Genomic DNA, 21,726 nt, shown 5'->3' on the forward strand with positions numbered 1-21,726 from the left:
GCGCAAACACCCAACTCTGTGCTTCTGCGGAGCCAAACCTCCGGCAGCGGATCTGACTCCCTCCGGCTGCGACAGGGCCCCTCCTGAAGTGGATCACCTAAGGAGAAGCCAGCTAAGCCTGCCCCCCCTGCCACCGTGCACCTTGCCTACCCACCCCAGCTAATACGCCAGATCCCCAGCACCACAAGCCTGGCAGTGTGCAAGTAGCCCAGATGGGCCACACCACCCCACAGGGAATCCCGCCCCTAGGAGAGGGGAAGAGAAGGCACACACCAGTCTGACTGTGGCCCCAGCGGTGGGCTGGGGGCAGACATCAGGACTGACTGCGGCCCCGCCCACCAACTCCAGTTATACACCACAGCACAGGGGAAGGGCCCTGCAGGTCCTCACCACACCAGGGACTATCCAAAATGACCAAGCGGAAGAATTCCCCTCAGAAGAATCTCCAGGAAATAACAACAGCTAATGAGCTGATCAAAAAGGATTTAAATAATATAACAGAAAGTGAATTTAGAATAATAGTCATAAAATTAATCGCTGGGCTGGAAAACAGTATACAGGACAGCAGAGAATCTCTTGCTACAGAGATCAAGGGACTAAGGAACAGTCACGAGGAGCTGAAAAACACTTTAAAGGAAATGCAAAACAAAATGCAAACCACCACAGCTCGGATGGAAGAGGCAGAGGAGAGAATAGGTGAACTAGAAGATAAAGTTATGGAAAAAGAGGAAGCTGAGAGAAAGAGAGATAAAAAAATCCAGGAGTATGAGGGGAAAATTAGAGAACTAAGTGATACACTAAAAAGAAATAATATACGCATAATTGGTATCCCAGAGGAGGAAGAGAGAGGGAAAGGTGCTGAAGGGGTACTTGAAGAAATAATAGCTGAGAACTTCCCTGAACTGGGGAAGGAAAAAGGCATTGAAATCCAAGAGGCACAGAGAACTCCCTTCAGACGTAACTTGAATCGATCTTCTGCACGACATATCATAGTGAAACTGGCAAAATACAAGGATAAAGAGAAAATTCTGAAAGCAGCAAGGGGTAAACGTGCCCTCACATATAAAGGGAGACCTATAAGACTCGTGACCGATCTCTCTTTTGAAACTTGGCAGGCCAGAAAGAATTGGCACGAGATTTTCAGGGTGCTAGACAGCAAAAATATGCAGCCGAGAATCCTTTATCCAGCAAGTCTGTCATTTACAATAGAAGGAGAGATAAAGGTCTTCCCAAACAAACAAAAACTGAAGGAATTTGTCACCACTAAACCAGCCCTACAAGAGATCCTAAGGGGGACCCTGTGAGACAAAGTACCAGAGACATCACTACAAGCATAAAACAGACAGACATCACAATGACTCTAAACCCGTATCTTTCTATAATAACACTGAATGTAAATGGATTAAATGCGCCAACCAAAAGACATAGGGTATCAGAATGGATAAAAAAACAAGACCCATCTATTTGCTGTCTACAAGAGACTCATTTTAGACCTGAGGACACCTTTAGATTGAGAGTGAGGGGATGGAGAACTATTTATCATGCTACTGGAAGCCAAAAGAAAGCTGGAGTAGCCATACTTATATCAGACAAACTAGACTTTAAATTAAAGGTGTAACAAGAGATGAAGAAGGACATTATATAATAGTTACAGGGTCTATCCATCAGGAAGAGCTCACAATTATAAATGTCTATGCGCCGAATACCGGAGCCCCCAAATATAGAAAACAATTACTCATAAACATAAGCAACCTTATTGATAAGAATGTGGTAATTGCTGGGGACTTTAACACCCCACTTACAGAAATGGATAGATCATCTAGACACACGGTCAATAAAGAAACAAGGGCCCTGAATGAGACATTGGATCAGATGGACTTGACAGATATATTTAGAACTCTGCATCCCAAAGCAACAGAATATACTTTCTTCTCGAGTGCACATGGAACATTCTCCAAGATAGATCATATACTGGGTCACAAAACAGCCCTTCATAAGTTTACAAGAATTGAAATTATACCATGCATACTTTCAGACCACAATGCTATGAAGCTTGAAATCAACCACAGGAAAAAGTCTGGAAAACCTCCAAAAGCATGGAGGTTAAAGAACACCCTACTAACGAATGAGTGGGTCAACCAGGCAATTAGAGAAGAAACCAAAAAATATATGGAAACAAATGAAAATGAAAATACAACAATCCAAACGCTCTGGGACGCAGCGAAGGCAGTCCTGAGAGGAAAATACATTGCAATCCAGGCCTATCTCAAGAAACAAGAAAAATCCCAAATACAAAATCTAACAGCACACCTAAGGGAAATAGAAGCAGAACAGCAAAGGCAGCCTAAACCCAGCAGAAGAAGAGAAATAATAAAGATCAGAGCAGAAATAAACAATATAGAATCTAAAAAAACTGTAGAGCAGATCAACGAAACCAAGAGTTGGTTTTTTGAAAAAATAAACAAAATTGACAAACCTCTAGCCAGGCTTCTCAAAAAGAAAAGGGAGATGACCCAAAGAGATAAAATCATGAATGAAAATGGAATGATTACAACCAATCCCTCAGAGATACAAACAATTATCAGGGAATACTATGAAAAATTATATGCCAACAAATTGGACAACCTGGAAGAAATGGACAAATTCCTGAACACCCACACTCTTCCAAAACTCAATCAGGAGGAAATAGAAAGCTTGAACAGACCCATAACCAGCGAAGAAATTGAATCGGTTATCAAAAATCTCCCAACAAATAAGAGTCCAGGACGAGATGGCTTCCCAGGGGAGTTCTACCAGACGTTTAAAGCAGAGATAATACCTATCCTTCTCAAGCTATTCCAAGAAATAGAAAGGGAAGGAAAACTTCCAGACTCATTCTATGAAGCCAGTATTACTTTGATTCCTAAACCAGACAGAGACCCAGTAAAAAAAGAGAACTACAGGCCAATATCCCTGATGAATATGGATGCCAAAATTCTCAATAAGATACTAGCAAATCGAATTCAACAGCATATAAAAAGAATTATTCACCATGATCAAGTGGGATTCATTCCTGGGATGCAGGGCTGGTTCAACATTCGCAAATCAATCAACGTGATACATCACATTAACAAAAAAAAAGAGAAGAACCATATGATCCTGTCAATCGATGCAGAAAAGGCCTTTGACAAAATCCAGCACCCTTTCTTAATAAAAACCCTTGAGAACGTCGGGATAGAAGGAACATACTTAAAGATCATAAAAGCCATTTATGAAAAGCCCACAGCTAACATCATCCTCAACGGGGAAAAACTGAGAGCTTTTTCCCTGAGATCAGGAACACGACAGGGATGCCCACTCTCACCGCTGTTGTTTAACATAGTGCTGGAAGTTCTAGCATCAGCAATCAGACAACAAAAGGAAATCAAAGGCATCAAAATTGGCAAAGATGAAGTCAAGCTTTCTCTTTTTGCAGATGACATGATATTATACATGGAAAATCCGATAGACTCCACCAAAAGTCTGCTAGAACTGATACATGAATTCAGCAAAGTTGCAGGATACAAAATCAATGTGCAGAAATCAGTTGCATTCTTATACACTAACAATGAAGCAACAGAAAGACAAATAAAGAAACTGATCCCATTCACAATTGCACCAAGAAGCATAAAATACCTAGGAACAAATCTAACCAAAGATGTAAAGGATCTGTATGCTGAAAACTATAGAAAGCTTATGAAGGTAATTGAAGAAGATTTAAAGAAATGGAAAGACATTCCCTGCTCATGGATTGGAAAAATAAATATTGTCAAAATGTCAATACTACCCAAAGCTATCTACACATTCAATGCAATCCCAATCAAAATTGCACCAGCATTCTTCTCGAAATTAGAACAAGCAATCCTAAAATTCATATGGAACCACAAAAGGCCCCGAATAGCCAAAGGAATTTTGAAGAAGAAGACCAAAGCAGGAGGCATCACAATCCCAGACTTTAGTCTCTACTACAAAGATGTCATCATCAAGACAGCATGGTATTGGCACAAAAACAGACACACAGACCAATGGAATAGAATAGAAACCCCAGAACTAGACCCACAAACATATGGCCAACTCATCTTTGACAAAGCAGGAAAGAACATCCAATGGAAAAAAGACAGTCTCTTTAACAAATGGTGCTGGGAGAACTGGACAGCAACATGCAGAAGGTTGAAACTAGACCACTTTCTCACACCATTTACAAAAATAAACTCAAAATGGATAAAGGACCTAAATGTGAGACAGGAAACCATCAGAACCTTAGAGGAGAAAGCAGGAAAAGACCTCTCTGACCTCAGCCGTAGCAATCTCTTACTCGACACATCCCCAAAGGCAAGGGAATTAAAAGCAAAAGTGAATTACTGGGACCTTAGGAAGATAAAAAGCTTCTGCACAGCAAAGGAAACAACCAACAAAACTAAAAGGCAACCAACGGAATGGGAAAAGATATTTGCAAATGACATATCGGACAAAGGGCTAGTATCTAAAATCTATAAAGAGCTCACCAAACTCCACACCCGAAAAACAAATAACCCAGTGAAGAAATGGGCAGAAAACATGAATAGACACTTCTCTAAAGAAGACATCCAGATGGCCAACAGGCACATGAAAAGATGTTCAGCGTCGCTCCTTATCAGGGAAATACAAATCAAAACCACACTCAGGTATCACCTCACGCCAGTCAGAGTGGCCAAAATGAACAAATCAGGAGACTATAGATGCTGGAGAGGATGTGGAGAAACGGGAACCCTCTTGCACTGTTGGTGGGAATGCAAATTGGTGCAGCTGCTCTGGAAAGCAGTGTGGAGGTTCCTCAGAAAATTAAAAATAGACCTACCCTATGACCCAGCAATAGCACTGCTAGGAATTTATCCAAGGGATACAGGAGTACTGATGCATAGGGGCACTTGTACCCCAATGTTCATAGCAGCACTCTCAACAATAGCCAAATTATGGAAAGAGCCTAAATGTCCATCAACTGATGAATGGATAAAGAAATGGTGGTATATATACACAATGGAATACTACGTGGCAATGAGAAAAAATGAAATATGGCCTTTTGTAGCAACGTGGATGGAACTGGAGAGTGTAATGCTAAGTGAAATAAGCCATACAGAGAAAGACAGATACCATATGGTTTCACTCTTATGTGGATCCTGAGAAACTTAACAGGAACCCATGGGGGAGGGGAAGGAAAAAAAAAAGAGGTTAGAGTGGGAGAGAGCCAAAGCATAAGAGACTGTTAAAAACTGAGAACAAACTGAGGGTTGATGGGGGGTGGGAGGGAGGAGAGGGTGGGTGATGGGTATTGAGGAGGGCACCTTTTGGGATGAGCACTGGGTGTTGTATGGAAACCAATTTGTCAATAAATTTCATATATATATAAAAAATAAATAAAATAATAATCTCCTTAAAAAAAAAAGAGAAAAACATATGCTTGCAGTGTGAATCGGCTTAGGATTCTCTCTCTCACCCTGCCCTCACCTACCCACGTACTCTGTACTCACTCTCTCTCTCAAAAGAAAGAATTAATAGAAAAAGAAACCATAAGGAACAGAAAATACATTTACAGAATGGTACTCTATTTATTGAAAAATATCTGTGTGTAAGTGGACTCCCACAGTACAAACCCACCTGGTTCAAGGGTCAACTGTATACCTATATGATGTCTCCCCTAAGAGATTACCAGAACTTAACATAGTGCCAAGTTAGAAAATCAAAAACCCATTCCTAATTTCCCATTCTTTTCTGGACCCTATGACCATTTTATTGGCATTCAGACATATTCACATTTAAAACAAATATTCTTAGGGGGCCTGGGTGACTTAGTCGATTAAGCGCCCAACTTTGGCTCAGCTCATGTTCTCACAATTCATGAGTTCAAATCCTGCATTGGGCTCCTTGCTCTCAGTGCAGAGCTTGCTTCGTATCTTCTGTCCCCCCACCCCACTCTCAACAATAAACAAACATTCACCAAAGTATCCTCAATATTTAGTAAGTCACTAAAAGCCACTGTGATCATTTTGTCTTCTGTTTCTATCGCACCCTTTACGGGTTACAAAACGTTGCCACATTTGTTCATTATGCATAACCAAGAGGTGGGTATTGGTGCCATTTTTAGGAACGAGGTCATTGACCTAGAGGCAAGTTTTTCCAAGATCCCACAGCTAGGAAGTGACGGAACCAAGATGCTAGCATGTCTTTGATTTGAAATACAGCGCTTGTAGCATTATGCAGCAGCTGCCTGGGCCTGAGAGATCAGGAATTTTTTACCTCCTTCCCTAGTTGTCACCTTAGAATAGGTCATCATTACTTTACTTATATTACTACAAGTATGACTGCGATGTTATTTTATTCATTCAAAAGGCAAAGTCAACGCATCTCTTGGATGTTTTAACATCACTCCATGCCTATACTTAAAAATAAGAAGAAGACAGTACCTCAGGAAGAGAAGGTGATTCTACATCTCCCTCTTCTCCTAATTTTAATGCCGACGTGATATCTACAGAATAGGGTCACAGATAAATTAATGAAAACATGTGTTACTATGAATTATAAACACATACACAAGTCTATCTCCATTCATGAATATTTCAATAAAATAAAAGTAATAGCAGAAAAGATGTTCAGAGGGTTCACGATTTTCCGGAAGTAAAAGGGGGTAGTACTTGGGATACTTCTAAAGAAAGATAGCAACAGAAAAATACCTTGATGAGAAAAGGATAATATATTTGGATCTACATACTTCCAGATTTTTTTTCATACTACCATTTAATCATAGGAAAACAACTCAAAGAGATTCACTAGCTTACCACTTCTGTAATTTTTATGCACTCCACCAGCAGAAGTCAAACTGTCATTAACTGCTTGCTCTGGTGTCACATTTTCAATAATACCAACACCATCTGCCTTTGCTTCCATTGTTGACTTTGAAGTTCCTTCCTAGAAAAACAGCACAAAACAAAAACCCAACTTCAGAAAAATATCACATTGATTCATTTGGTCACGCACTCACCCACTCAAAAAGACAAGCACATACTGTATCTGTCAAGTCATAGCCATGATCTGGGGAAGAGCTGGAAATATAAATAAAAGACAGAGTCTGTTCTATATGCTAGTAGCAGTAGAGATGCATGAAAACAGGTAAGGACAGAAAAATAACATCCACTAGTTCTGCAAGGGAAGTGAATAACGTACAGTGAATGCACAAAGGAGAAAACACTTACATTTGGGAAGCTCAGCAAACGCTGGGAAGATAGGGCTGTATCTTAAAAGACAGACAGTGCACAGGGAGGGTGTGAAGCGCATTCTATAATGGCAAAAGAATCAAGTATAAAATAATATAGTAACTGACAACACCTATGCAATATGGCAAAACTGGAACAGAGTTCTTGGGAATGGGATAGATAGAGAGATATTACTAGAACATCAGGACGAAACCAAAAAAAAAACAAAAAAGAAAAAAGAGCAGCGTTATGCTAGCACGTGAATTTTCACCTTCAGGTAATGGGGATCCAGTGAATAAGCAGAGGAGTGACATCGTCACAAGTATATTTTAGAAAGGTCACTCTGGCAGCAATGTAGGACGAACGTAAAGGAAGCAAAACCAGAAGAGTACTGCAAAATTATAGTTGAGCGAGTGAATTACAGGAATGACATATGAAAAATGGTAAGCAGGTACAAAATATCGAATGTGGTGAGTGAGTGGATGCGGTGATTTCAGGGAAGTTCGGAGTCCAGGACGTTTCCTGTTCCAGGGCTGCTATTTATTATCTATTTATTAGAGCAGATTAAAAAGAGTCAGAGAAGAGGAAAGGAAATGGGTCAGAAACAATGTGTTTAAACTAAGGCATATTAAATTAAAAGTACCCAGGGGACTTCCAAAGAAAATGTTAGGGCCGCCTGAATGCCTCATTCAGTTCGCAACTGACTCTTGATTTTGGCTCAGGTCATGATCTCGCAGTTCATGGGTTCAAGCCCCACATCTGGTTTTGCGCTGACAGTGCAGGGTCTGCTTGGGATTTTCTCTCTCTCCCTCTGTCTCTTTTCCCCTCCCCACTTAAGCTCTCTCTGTCTCTCTCTACAATTAATAAATGAATAAACTTTAAAAAAAGGAAAAAAAAGAAAATTCAAATCAATACATTTCCTGTAAGAAAAGCCCATCGTAAATATCTATAAAACATATTAAACTGATATAATAATGCAAACCTACACAGAAGTGTAAAATTGTGAAAAGGAAAATAAAAGGAGGCAGGAGGAGGAAAGATGGCAGAGGAGAGTTATCAGAATTTCCCTTGACCCTCAAACACAGCAGTATTGAGGTCACAACACTTGGAATACCAGGAATACAGGCTGCAGAGGGACAGAAAAATCTCCACAGGTGCAAAGACACAACTTGGCGGGAACAGAAGGGTGTGTATGCGGATTGGGAGAAATAAAATGGTCTGCACAGGCATGGAGTGGGGGAAGCCCTTTGGTGGAGAAACGAAAGGAAGGTAGAGAGAGAGGCTGTGGGAAGTGTATTTGGATATGAGAAAACCTGTCCGGAACACAGACCAAGGAGAGGTCCAGAGAGCCAATTCTACTTTGCAAAACAGCCTTAGAAGCTAAAAAACAGAATTTTCAAGGTTGCCAGACTTTCTCTAGAAAAGAGCTGCCACCTCCCATGCCTGGTGGGGAGGGAGCTGCCCATAGGCTCTCAGTGAGACACTGGGAGAGAACACCTTGAGTATGGTGGAAAGGGGAGGTATTGCCCTGCCCAAGGGAAAAGACTCTGCAGGCATGAGCCAGAGGCCCTTTGTCAACTGGGCAGAGTGGTCCTACTCCAAAACCAGGTCTGAGTAAAGCGGGATCCTATAGGGTTTTGAATCCCAGCTCAGTGCTCAGGGAGTACAGGAGAATTTGCAGCAAGCCGGGCCCCCAGGATATTCTGTGAGGACGACCTAAACAATGAGCTTTGAGACACCTCGTGTGGGCAGGAGAGATTGGGGTGTCGCCATTTCTCTCTCCATGACAATCATCATGGGGCTTCAAGGAATGGACAGTGAGCCTCAGTGGAGGCAGGCCAATTACACAAAACCCTGCCTCTTTGTGCCTCATAACTGCTCTCTGTGGTAGTGAGACTGACACTGATGGGACCAGACAGCCCCTCCCGTAGACCAGCACAACCACCTGTCACAGACACCAGTGGACAACTCTCCTCTGGTTTTCTACCTTTGTTTGTTTGTTCTCATTTGAATTACTATTCTTTTTATCTTTTTCTTCTCTGTCTTAATGTTTATTTCTTTATTTTGAGAGAGAAAGTGAGTGATCAAGCAGGAGAGGTGCAGATATAGGAGAGGAGAAAGAATCCAAGCAAGATCCATGCTCTCACTGCAGAGCCTGATGGGGGTTAAGAACCCACGTACAGCAAAACATGACGTGAGCCAAATTCAAGAGTCGGATGCTTCACCAACTGACCCACCCAGGCGCCAATCATTTCTTTCCTTTGCTTTCCCTTTCTTCTCTTTCCCCTTTTTTCTCTTCCTACTCTCCTCTTTCCTCGTCTCCCTTTGGAAACAGCCTAGTAGTCTCAAGTTCACGTGGGTCAAAGCTAATTATATATCTACATATATAGATATATCTTAATATATACCTATATACCTATATATATACCTATATACCTATATAGGTATATAGGTATATATTAAGATATATCTATATATTTTTTTCCTTTCTTCCTCTGTTCTGGTTCTTTGCTTGATTGTGCATTTTCTCTATACTTTTCTAGATCTCCTTCTGCATTTTCCTCCCTCTCTTTCTGGATTAAGCCCTAGAGCTCCTTAGAGTCACTGCCTGGTCTTTTTTTCCACTCCAGTCATTTCTCTTTTTGTTTGGGCAAAGGATTATTCACCACCTTCTTCTCCTTTTCTCCAGGATTACTTCAACAAACAAATCAAAGCACACCAGGTGGAAGGCCCAAACCACCATTCCAAGTAGCGAGAAAAGCAGCCAAAGACGCACCAAAAGAGTGCACACAACACACTCCAAAAACATTTGTTGAACTGCCAGGCCCTGGGCAGTGTAGGAGCTCTTTTTATTATAGTAGTACTCGCAGGTGTGGGACACAGAACAAGCTATTAACACACATAAAGGGCAGGAATCTAGCCAAAACAACGAAATTGAAGAATTCTCCTCAAAAAAAATTCCGGGAAGAAAGGATAGCCAGAGAAGGGCTCAAAGAGACAGAAACAATATATGTGAGCACATTTTTGGAATGACACTCACAAGACGCATAGTTGCGCTTGAAACCACGCACAGAAGACAGCAGACAATCTCCTGCTTCAGAGATCAAGGACCTAAGGAATCGTCACGATGAACGCTGAAAATGAAATGGTGTAAAGGAGATACAAAGTAAACTAGATGCAGTGACAGCAAGGACGGGAGAAGCAGCAGACAGAATTGGTGAAACAGAAGATCCAATGGTGGACAAAGATGAAGCAGAGAAAGGAAAGGAAGGCAATGACTAGATCACGAGGCAGGTACTAGAGACCTACGTGATTCAGTGAGATGAAATATTAGCCACATCCTACGAGTCCCAGAAGAAGAAGAGTGAGAGAAAGGGGCAGAAGGTTTATTTGAACAACATATAGCTCAGAGCTTCTCTCATGAGGGGAAGGAAACAGGCATCCAAGTCTTCGCAGCACAGAGAATTCCTTTCCAAATCAACAAAACCAGGCCAACACCACGACATGTCATAGCGAAACCGGAAGAATACAATGATAAGAAGAGAATTCTGAAAGCAGCTAGGGACAAACGAGTCTTAATCGACATGGGAATACACATAAGGGTAGCAGCAGACCTGTCCAAGAAACTTGGCAGGGCAGAAGGGAGGGGTAGGAAACGGTCAATGTGCTGAATGGGAATATATGCGGAAAGAATCCCTTCCCCAGCAAGGCTGTCATTTAGAATAGAAAGAGAGAGAAAGGCTTTCCCAGACACACACACCCTAAGGGAGTTCATGACCACTAAACCAGCCCTACAGGAGATGCTAAGGGGATAGTCTGTGAGTGGAAAGCAGCAGAGACTACAAAGAACCAGAGGCCTCACCAAAAGCATGAAACCTTCAGATAACACAATGACACTAAATCCATGTGTTTAACTAATCACTCTGAATGTGAATGGACTCAATGCCCCAATCAAAAGACACAGGGAATCAGAATGGGTAAAACACAAAACAAAACCAAAGAACAAGATCTATCCATATGTTGTCAACAAGACACTGATTTTAGACCCCAGGACACCTCCAGATTCAAAGTGAAGGTATGGAGAACCACCTATCATGCTACTAGAAGTCAAAAGAAAGCTGGAGTCGCCACACTTCCACCAGAAAGACTAGATTTTAAACCAGAGACCATAGTAACAGAGTCAGAAGGGCATTGGGTCATAATTAAGGGGTCTACCCATCAAGAGGAGCTAACACTTGCAAATGTTTATGGCCCCAAAGTGAAACGCCCACACATATGAGTCGATTAATCACAAACATGATTAAATGTATACATACAAATACCATGATGGTAGACGACTTTAAGACTCCACTCATGGCAATAGGCGGATCGTCAAGGCAGAAAATCAGTATGGAAACACAGATCCAATGTGTCATTGGACCAGATGTATTCAGATATACATAGATATATATTGGCCTAATATATATGCATTTATATACATGGATATCAAAACTGATATATTAAAATCCTTTCATTGAACAGCAGTAGAATGCACGTTGTTCTTAAGTGCACATAGAACATTCTCCAATGACTCCAAGTGACATCCTGGGTCACAAAACAGCCCTCCACAAATATAAAAGGACTGAGATCATACCTTGCCTATTGTCAGATCACAACAACGAGCACTTGCTCATTCTTTCTCTCTCTCCCTCCCTTTCCAAGGGAAATGTAAACATTTCAAAACCATTTAGCTCAGCCCCTTCCAAGAAAGAGAAAAACAAGAATAATAAACCTTGTGGGGCAATGAGTCCTGGGTGGAAACCACACACAGACAGTAGAATTCCATAACCAATATGTTGACAATGGAGTTGACAGAAAGTGACGTACTAAAAGAACAGACACTAAAGAAATAGTTTCTGCAAGGACAAATTAGGGTAGGGGTAAACCGTTAAAAAAGAGCCTGATGCGGGGAACACGTATGTGGCACAGTCAGTTCAGCATCCACCTTCAGCTCATGAGTCATGATCTCACGGGTTGTGGGTTTCAGCCCCACGTTGAGCTCTGTGTTGACAGCTCGGAGCCTGCAGCCTGCTTTGGATTCTGTGTCTCCCTCTGTCTCTGCCCCTACCCCGCTTGCACTCTGTGTCTCTCTCTGTCTCAAAAATAAAGAAACTTTAAAAAATTTTAAAAATACCGTAAAAAGCATGGGGGGAGAAGAGGGAAAAAGAAAAAAAAAAACACAATACCAATCAATTAAGCATGAGCTTAAGACAAAAAAGAAAAGGAAAAATGTGAGCAAAAGAAGGTAAGTGGAAACAACATACATTTTTCAACAGGTAACATAAGTAGGATTGGGAATATACTATGAACAATTGTCTCTTTAAACCTTTTAAAGATATATGTCTCTATATATGTGTGTGTATGTATGTATATATATATATATATATATATATATATATGTGTGTGTGTGTATGTGTACATATATATGTATACATGTATGTGTGTGTATATATATAAGTGTAAGTATATATGTGTATGTAACTGTATATTATATTTATATCTCTATCTGTATCTTTCTATACCTATCTATCTATATCTATATCCATCTATCTATCTATCTATCTATCTATCTATCTAATATTTATGTAAAAGAGAGGCTTTGATTCACAGTATATCCCTAATAATACTGACTCTTATCACTCTACAGTTATCTGGTTATAAATGCTGGAATAAAGAATTTAAATTTTTTAACTATAAAGAAACTGTTCAATTCCTGGCATCTATCGCTTCCGAAAAGCTAGAGATTATTACTAGACTAACAAAAGAACAGAAAAAGAGAGGTTCCTAATACGTCAACATTCACTATGGAGAAAGAATTGGGAATGAGAATTCTAGGAAGAAATGGGAACCTTCAAAGGATGTGTGTAATGGGACACAGATGGGGTTACACAAACAAAGGCTGAGGACTTTTTCTCTGCAAATTTAAGCTCACAATAGGAGGATACTAAAAATATACTGTAACCTTCTTTCTTATGTAACTCCTGATTTCCTCAATAGAATTCATTTGCGTTTATACATGTTAAACACTAAAACGGAATATAAACTGAAGCCTGACTTTTTAAATTCACACATTTAATTGTGATATATCATGCGTATTTTGTTACTTTTCAAACTCCATTCTACGGAATTCCATTTCCCTACTCATTTATTCACATTCAAAAACCATGACATTGCTTCTTCCAAGCAAGACGTTATTCTAGGAGCTCCAGGAGTCTGACAAGTGTGTTTCCTAACCTCCAGGAGCTTATCATGACTGAGGGGCTTTGAAATGAATACTGAAATAAATATCAGATGTCTGAAACTTTACATTTTAGAATCTGACACAAGGACTAGGAGGAGATAGTGTTCAAAGCTAGAATAGGAAAGATTTCTGAAATCAGAAATTTGACAACTTGGCTAGGAAGAGCCTCTGCTCATAGAGCTACTCTTTTCAGCAAAACACGTATTCTTCAGGGAGATGCACAATTTTAACTTACTCTTCATGCAGTTATTTCAAAACTACAGGGGAACACTTTTGTAAGGTAAATGTTGAGAAATAATGTAAACATCTAAATGTCTACATTTTCTAATATTATTTTAGTCTAAATGTAGAACAAAGGATAGAGCCAAAGGAAAATCCTGTATGTCACCAAAATAAAACTTACCCGGGGCTGGTGGGGGGGGGGGAGTGGGGCAACCTACAATAGATACGTGGACCCAATCAGGTTTCATTTAGGCATGAGTATCATCAGTCATGTTACTATCACAGTAAGAATCCTTATCCTTATGCAAATGTCATATTGCCTCCATGAGGGGAAAGCTTTTCCCAATATAATATGACGGTCATTATATATTTTCCAGCCCATTCTTTTATCAGCCTCCACCTGTAGGATTTACCAAAGTACAACAAAACAAAACAAAACAAAACAAAACATTCAACGCGTCATGTATCTGTAAAGTGGTTTGTTCTTGGTAACTTTCCATGACACACATAAAATGATGATACACAGGCTCCTCTTAAATGTTCAGAGTAAATAAGGGAGAAAACTCAATTCAGAGCAGGAAAGTGAGTTTCACAGGAGGGTACTTTACCTTGGTACCAAAATCTAAGACTTGGCTAGATGATGTAGACCATGAATCATCAGGACCAGGTTTGTCGGAAAGCCTTTAGAGCAAAAAAAAAAAAAAAAAAAAAAAAAAAAACAAGAAAAACATGTTCATTCATTTAAACACAAAATTTAAAAAAGTTAAGGGAAAGGTCGCCTATCTGTTTATTCCACGACGTTTCTTGGTATCTTTAAAATTGGTCTCTGGTTTTTTCATTAAGTTTTATTTTAATGCCAGTAATAGCAACATCCAGAGTTATATTGGTTTAAGTTGTACAATACAGTGATTCACCAACTCCATACTCACCCCGTGCTCATCATGACAAGGGCACTCCTTCATCCCCATCATCTCTTTCACCCCTCCCACCACTCACCTCCACTCCGCAACCAGCCGTTTCTTCTCTGCACTTAAGAGCCTATTGCTTGGTTTCTCTCCCCTTTTGTTTCCTCCCTTTGCTCCTTTGTTGTTTCTTAAGTGCTACATGAGTAAAATCATATGGCATTGGTCTTTCCCTGACTTTGCTTATCATACTACACTCAGGCTCCATCCAGGTGATTGCAAATGCCAAGATTTCATTGTTTTATGTTTGAGTTAATACTACAGTGTGTGTGTGTGTGCGTGTGTGTGTGTGTGTGTGTGTGTGGATATACATATACACACACACATACATTCATATAGGGCTTCTTCTTGGTTCACTCAGCTGTCAATGGACGCTTGCGCTGGCTGTTGGAAATAATGCTGCAATAAACACAGGAGTGTGTGTGTCCCGTGGAATTCGTGTTTTTGTATTCTCTTGGGTAGTATCCAGTAGTGCAATTACTGGATCATAGGAGAGTTCTGGTTTTAATTTTGTGAGGAACCTCCATACTGGTTTCCACAGGGGCCACCCCCATTTGCATTTCCACCAACGGTGCAAGAGGTTTCCTTTGTCTCCACATCGTCGCAAACACTGGCTTCTTGTGTCTTGGAGTGTAGCCATTCTGACAGGTGTGACGTGGTATCTCGTTGTAGTTTGGGGGAGCATCTTTTCATGTGTCTGTTGACCATCTGTATGTTGTCTTTGGAAAAGTGTCTGGTTATGTCTACTGCTCATTTGTAAACTGAGCTTTTTTGGAGGGGCGTGATGTTGACATGTATCCATTTTTTAGACATTGTGGATACTAACCCTTTACTGGATTTGCAAAACATTTCCAAATTTGTTCTCCCATTCCAGAGGTTGCCTTTCAGTTTTGACGGTTTCCTTCCCTGTGCAAAAGCTTCGTACGTTGATATAGTCCCGAAACTTTATTCTTGCTTTATTTCCCTTGGCTCAAGAGACATAACTAGTAAAATGTGGCTACAGCCAAAGTCAGAGAAATGACGGCCTGTGCTCTCTTCAAGGATTTTTTTTTTTATGGTTTCAAGTCTCACACTTAGGTGTTGAATTCATTTTGAGTTTATTTGTGTGTATGGTACAGAAATTGGTCCAGGTTCATTCTTTGGCATGTGGCTTGTCCAGTTTTGCCAACACCATTTGGTGAAGAGCATGCCTTTTCCCCACTGGATAGTCTTTCCTGTTTGTAGAAGATGAACTGACCATACAGTGGTGGATTTATGTCTGGGTTTGCGGTTCTATTCCACTGAGCTATAAGGCTATTTTGTACGCCAGTACCCACCATCCTGTTTGGATTACTACAGCTTTGGAATCCAACTTGAAAGCTGAGATTGCGGTACCTCCAGGGTTCCTCGTTTTCAATATTGCTTTGGCCATTCAAGGTCTTTTGTGGTTCTATACAACGGTTAGGCTTGTTTGTCTAGCTCTGTGACAAATGCTGTTGGTATGGTGACAGGGATTGCATGACATCTGTAGATGGCTTTGGGTAGTGTAGGCACTTTAAAAATATGTATTCTTCCCATCTGTGAGCATCGGATGTCTTTCTCTTTCTTTCCGTCACCTTCAATTTCTTTCATCAGTGTTTTACGGTTTCCAGAGTACAGGTCTTTCACAATTTGGACCCTGTTTTAAAAAAAGCTTTCTGTTCTCTATTTGGCCTCGACCTCTCCTAACCTGTGAAATCTCCAGGAAAGACCCAGTCTGAGTTTCCAATAACCAAATGTGACAGGCAGACAATGCTCTGAAATGGTTGAAAATGAAATGTATAAACGTTACCACAATGACTTCTCACCTCACATCTGTCAGAATGGCTCAGTTTCAACACACAGGAAACAACAAGGGTTGCTCAGGGTGTGGAGGAAAAACAACCGTTGTGCACCGGTCATGGGATATAAATTGGTATCGCCACAGTGAAAGCCACTATGGAGGGGCCTCAACGAATTAAAAACACAAATACCATACGATCCAGTGATTCCACTACTGGGTATTTATTTACCCAAGGGAAATGGAGGTATTAATTTGAAAAGATATAGGCACCCCTGTCTTTATTATAGCATTATTTACAATAGACAAGATACGGAAGCAACCCAAGTGTCCACCAATACATGAAGAGACCACACACACACACGCAGACACACACACACACACACACACACACACACACACACACACACTGAAATATTACGCAGCTATGAATGAGAATGAGATCCTGCCATCTGCAACATCATGGATGTACCTAGATGGCATGAGGGTAAGTGAAATAAGTCAGACAGAGAAAGACAAATCCTATATGATTTCACTTCTGTGTAGAATGTAAAAAGGGGAATAAATGAACAAACAGAGCAAAAGCAGAAACGGACCCATAAATGCAGAGCTTTGACTCTTGCCAGAAGGGAGGGGAGGTGGGGGGATGGACAAAGTGGGTGAAGGGGAGAGGGGAGTTCAGGGTTCCAGTTATACAATGAATAAATCACAAGGCTCAAAGGTACAGCATAGGGAATCTAGTCAGTGGTATCGTAATGGCATCATACATTAACAGATGGGAGCTACGCTTATGGCGATCACGGGGAAACATCCAGAGTTGTTGCATCACGTATTACATTGTGTGTCAGGTAGACCTCCGTTTAAGTAAACGTATCAAAGTTTAGGTTTCTATGATATGAGTGGTAGTACTAACTAGAGATTGGAAGATTCAAAGTTCCCAAGGCCAACTTTGTTCCCACACTGGTCTTGCCTTATTTAGGTCCATAATAACTAGCAAGACATTCCAAGCCTTCAGGGGCATTCAGCTACCCAAGGACGGAGACTGTGATCAAAACGGTCCTGGTAGTTGTGCCTCTGTTTCTCTATACGCTGCCTGACTATTTTCTTCCCTATGAGCTCCCACTCCTACATCACTCTTCGGCACGGTTCTGTGGCATCCCCCAACCTTTCAATCTTTAGCCTATGAAGCCATACACTCCTACAACAAGGATGGGCTCAAATGACCGAGGGTAGGAACCATGTCCTGCTCCTGGAGAACAAGCGAACTGGGAGTCTCAGTCATCCACACAGTCACCTCAACATAGGCATGTTATCACCGATCCAGATGAAGCTCCCTTACTGATCTGACAAGTCAGTCCTACCCCTGCCCAGCCCTACAAGTACATGGGAAGGGCATCACAGATTTAGGAAAAGAGGTGGAGTGAGGAGACAGCTTGCCTTGGGCCATACATCCCTGATGTTCGCAATCTCCACCACCCGCCCCCAATTCCTTGAGAGGATCTAAGCTATCCTCCCTCAGTTGGGCTGGAAGTAGGGGATATCATATTTCTATTTGCTGTAAACAGACTCTTCCCAGCAGCTCAAAGGATTGTTAATCTCTCTCATCAGAAAAGCTGAGGTATGCTCGCACCTTCAATGAAACCAACACACACAAAAGCAGAAACCTGGTCACGACCCTCTTGAACTCTCTATTTGATTATGCCTTTCGAAACAACTCCCCTAATCCTGGGTCCTTCATTCCTGTCATTCACCTTTGTCTCACTTGGCATAAACCCCCATATTCTGACATCTTTTCTCAAACTCGTATCCCTAACCAACTCAGTGTTGTTCTCCTTGACACCTGGTCTCCTCTGCTAATTCGATTCTTACCCTCCTTCATTGTATTCATTAGACCCACTCCCCAGCTTTCTATTATTAAAACAGATGCCTGCAAGATGAAGACAAAAAAGAAGGAAGAAAGGAAAGAAAGAAAGAAAACCAGAATTTGAAATGCATTTCTGTCACTTATCATATGCAAATAGGTCACTTCATTCTCTTTGGAGTTTCAAATTCTCCAGGGAAACAACCATTGGGCAAGGAGGTGAAACATAGGTTGACGTACCAGAGGGTGTTTTGAGGAATTAATGTCTGAGGTTCCCTAAATCTTGAGACCCTAAGTGCTTTTGATTTGGCCTCTGGAAAAATGGAGGGTCCTTAGCTGGCAGAAGTGGGCAAATTATTGGAAAAAAAAAAAGAAAGAAATACCAAGGAATCCAGAGAAGAAAGTCCAAAGGCAAAAACACAGTACAAAAAGTCATGGGGAAAAAAAAAAAACTCCAAAAAACGCAAGGGTACTAGCCCAAAGGGAACTAGAACTAGACAAGGGTACTAGCCCAAAGGGAAACCAGCTGGGAACTTAGGCAACAGAGAATCATATAGCAATATCCTCAAAATAGAGAGTGAGTTTAATTAATGTAACATGGTCTACAACTAGATATCCTTCCCTTACAGAAAACTCATTTGTCTCAAGAAGAGGGGATATCACTATCTCTAAGGACTTGCCTGACGACATCCTGCTTATCATGTAAAAGCCTTGACACCATGGCCACAGCTGACGTCCACCCTAAAATCTCAGATGTTAAAAACAAGGGACTATTTACCACTGCACTAATGACTTCTGTTAGCACTAGTGGTCAAATATATGAGGCCACATGCTTGGATTAACCTGGGTTCTTAAGCAATCCCTAAATTGGTGTTCTGACATCATTATCTTTGACATTCTGAGTTGATCTGCCCCAGGATCTGTATCTTCATCTCAGTGCTGCTGAGGAACCAGAGAATGGATGCGGAAGCTTCAAGGGCTGACGGGCAAAGCCCCTCAGCTACCCGTTAACTATGGAATCATGGTCGAGTCATCAACCTCCCTGAACCACAGTTGCCAAAGCAATAAAAAGTAGGCTACAATAACACAGCTACTTTGCAAAGCTGTACAATGACTATATAACTGAACAGACGGTACCCGTAGGATATAGTGTCTGGTCCAGTGTAGAACACGCAACAACTGGTTTTGTTCTCTGCGTTCCCTTAGGAGACACATAATTTTCAGTTCATTCATTCCCTTTCCTTTCCTTTCATTATCCGTTTCATTTCATTTCATTCCTTTATACTTTGAGAGTGAGTGCACACAGAAATCGGGAAAGACATCCCAAGGAGGCTGTCAGCGCAAAACCCGACGTGGGGCTTGAACTCACAAACCTGAGTTGAAGTCAAGAGTCACACCCTTAACCGACTGAGCCACCCGGGTGGCCCAGCAAATGTCATTTTTACAAATCCATAAAAATCCTACCTGGCTATAGAATCTTCCTCAGCATTCTGATCTGCTCCTAAAGAAGAAAGCAAAATACATGTTAAATCAACAATCGAAAAATAGAGGAAATTACAAGTGTACGGCTTATGATTTGTGAAAAAGTATTGCTTTGGGACCACACCTGGAAACCACACTACACTGAATGGTAATTATCCCATTCGTAGGCTTAAGGCACTAAGAAATCTTACTTTCTCCTCTATATTGACCAAAAGCAAGAATGGGTTTTATCAGAATTTGACACCTACAGGGGAACTGATGTTTACAATGGCCATCACTGACCGACTCTATGGCACTGGAGGAAACTGGTATCGTTAGGAGAATGATTATCATGAGCGGACAATGTCAGACTGAAACTAGCATGATTTTTCTGGACTTCCACTCCTAGAGGAGTTGAAAGAGAGTATCTTTATTTTGCGGTAACACGGCAGAACTTCCCCAGCTCTTCAGCAGACACTCTTCAGTTTTAGGAGGAAACACCCCCTCACAAAGTGTGCTCTATAGCCATGGTACTTTGCAGCATGGCCAAACCATAGCAAACAGACTCTCCCTGGCCTTATTTCCATTGGCAAGGTAAGAAGGAAAGATTTGGCATTCCAGTTTGATATCGTTCTAACCTCTTGAGGCTGTCTCCTTCCATTGCTAGAGAGTCTATCTAGACCCACCGCACATCACAGAGGAGGAGGATCCCAATGTGAGTGCTCTGTAGTGGTTCATGATGTCATTTTTCTCAACCCTCCCCATTAGGTGACACACATCTAGAGAAATCATACTTCTTTTCATGGAAGGCAGAGGTCATCAGATCCTCTACTGATGAGCAACTAAACGAAACAAAGGGCAAAGAATAGCTTGAATGCCTACATTCAATTACCGGGATATTTTCACTTTCTAAACATTCAAAGACATCCACTCTATGATTCTAACTATATGACACCTGGAAAGAGCAAGGCTATGGAGCTAAGGGTTGGGGTGAACGTAGGGATAAACGGGCACAGCACAGAGGACTTTTAAGGCCGTGGAACTCTTTCACACGATACCACAAAGGTGGATTCACATCATTGCACATTTGTTAAAACTCATAGAATGTATAACACCAAGGCTGAACACTAATGCACATTAGAGACTTGGCCTCCAAATGAAGAGTTCGTGTCCGTAGAAAATGCACCACTGTCGTCAGGGTGCCTGGGTGGCTCAGTTGCTTCAGCGTCCAACTCTGGATCTGAGCTCAGGTCAGGATCTCACAGTTCATGGGATCAAGTCCTGCATCAGGCTCTGTGCTGACAGCACAGGATTCTTTCCCCCCTCTCCCTCTGCCCCTTGGCTGCTCACACGCATGCATGCTCTCTCGCTCAAAACTCAACCAAGGAACTGAAAAGAAAAATCCTACTAAAAATGGACCACTGTCGTGCAAGATGTTAACAACAGGGGAGGCTAGGCGTGTACGGGAGCGTGGTATGGTATATGGAGACTCTCTGTACTTCCTATTATATTTTGCTGTGAACTTAAAACTGATGTCAAAACTCAGGCTTATTAAATGTATGAAACAACAAAAACAACAAAATATGGTATCCATTGAAGCTACTCTTAGCATATACTAACTCATGATACAGTCACCTTGAACATTAAAATAGAGATCAAAGTAACACAATAGGGGTACTGTCTCCCCTTTGGAAGTATATGAAAATGCATAAACAAAGCACAAAAATACAACAGTTATTTGTATACTTAGGCAAGAAAACAATTGGTGAACATGATCCGAAATCTTATACCTATAAACAGGGGTTCAGCACCATAGGAATCAAACCTGGGTTTTCCATATAATTAAGAGATTTTCATTCTAATTTTAAATCAAAAATCATTATGTTGATCATACCTAA

At 41.1% G+C, this 21,726-nt stretch overlaps 1 protein-coding gene across 1 annotated transcript in view; it reads right to left on the reverse strand.

Moving 5' to 3' along the window:
- The window catches only part of LOC124507605 (ankyrin repeat domain-containing protein 26-like), a 705,441-nt gene that overhangs the window by 560,104 nt on the left and 123,611 nt on the right, over positions 1-21,726 (reverse strand). The window contains 2 exon segments of the mRNA XM_047073901.1: positions 6,459-6,520; positions 6,831-6,960. Of these exon segments, the coding sequence (XP_046929857.1) occupies positions 6,459-6,520; positions 6,831-6,960 (192 nt within the window).

Source organism: Lynx rufus, unplaced genomic scaffold (assembly GCF_022079265.1).
Source record: "Lynx rufus isolate CCGP_SWC_20201006 ecotype Redwood Valley unplaced genomic scaffold, mLynRuf1.p SCAF_12, whole genome shotgun sequence".
Lineage (NCBI taxonomy): Eukaryota > Metazoa > Chordata > Mammalia > Carnivora > Felidae > Lynx > Lynx rufus.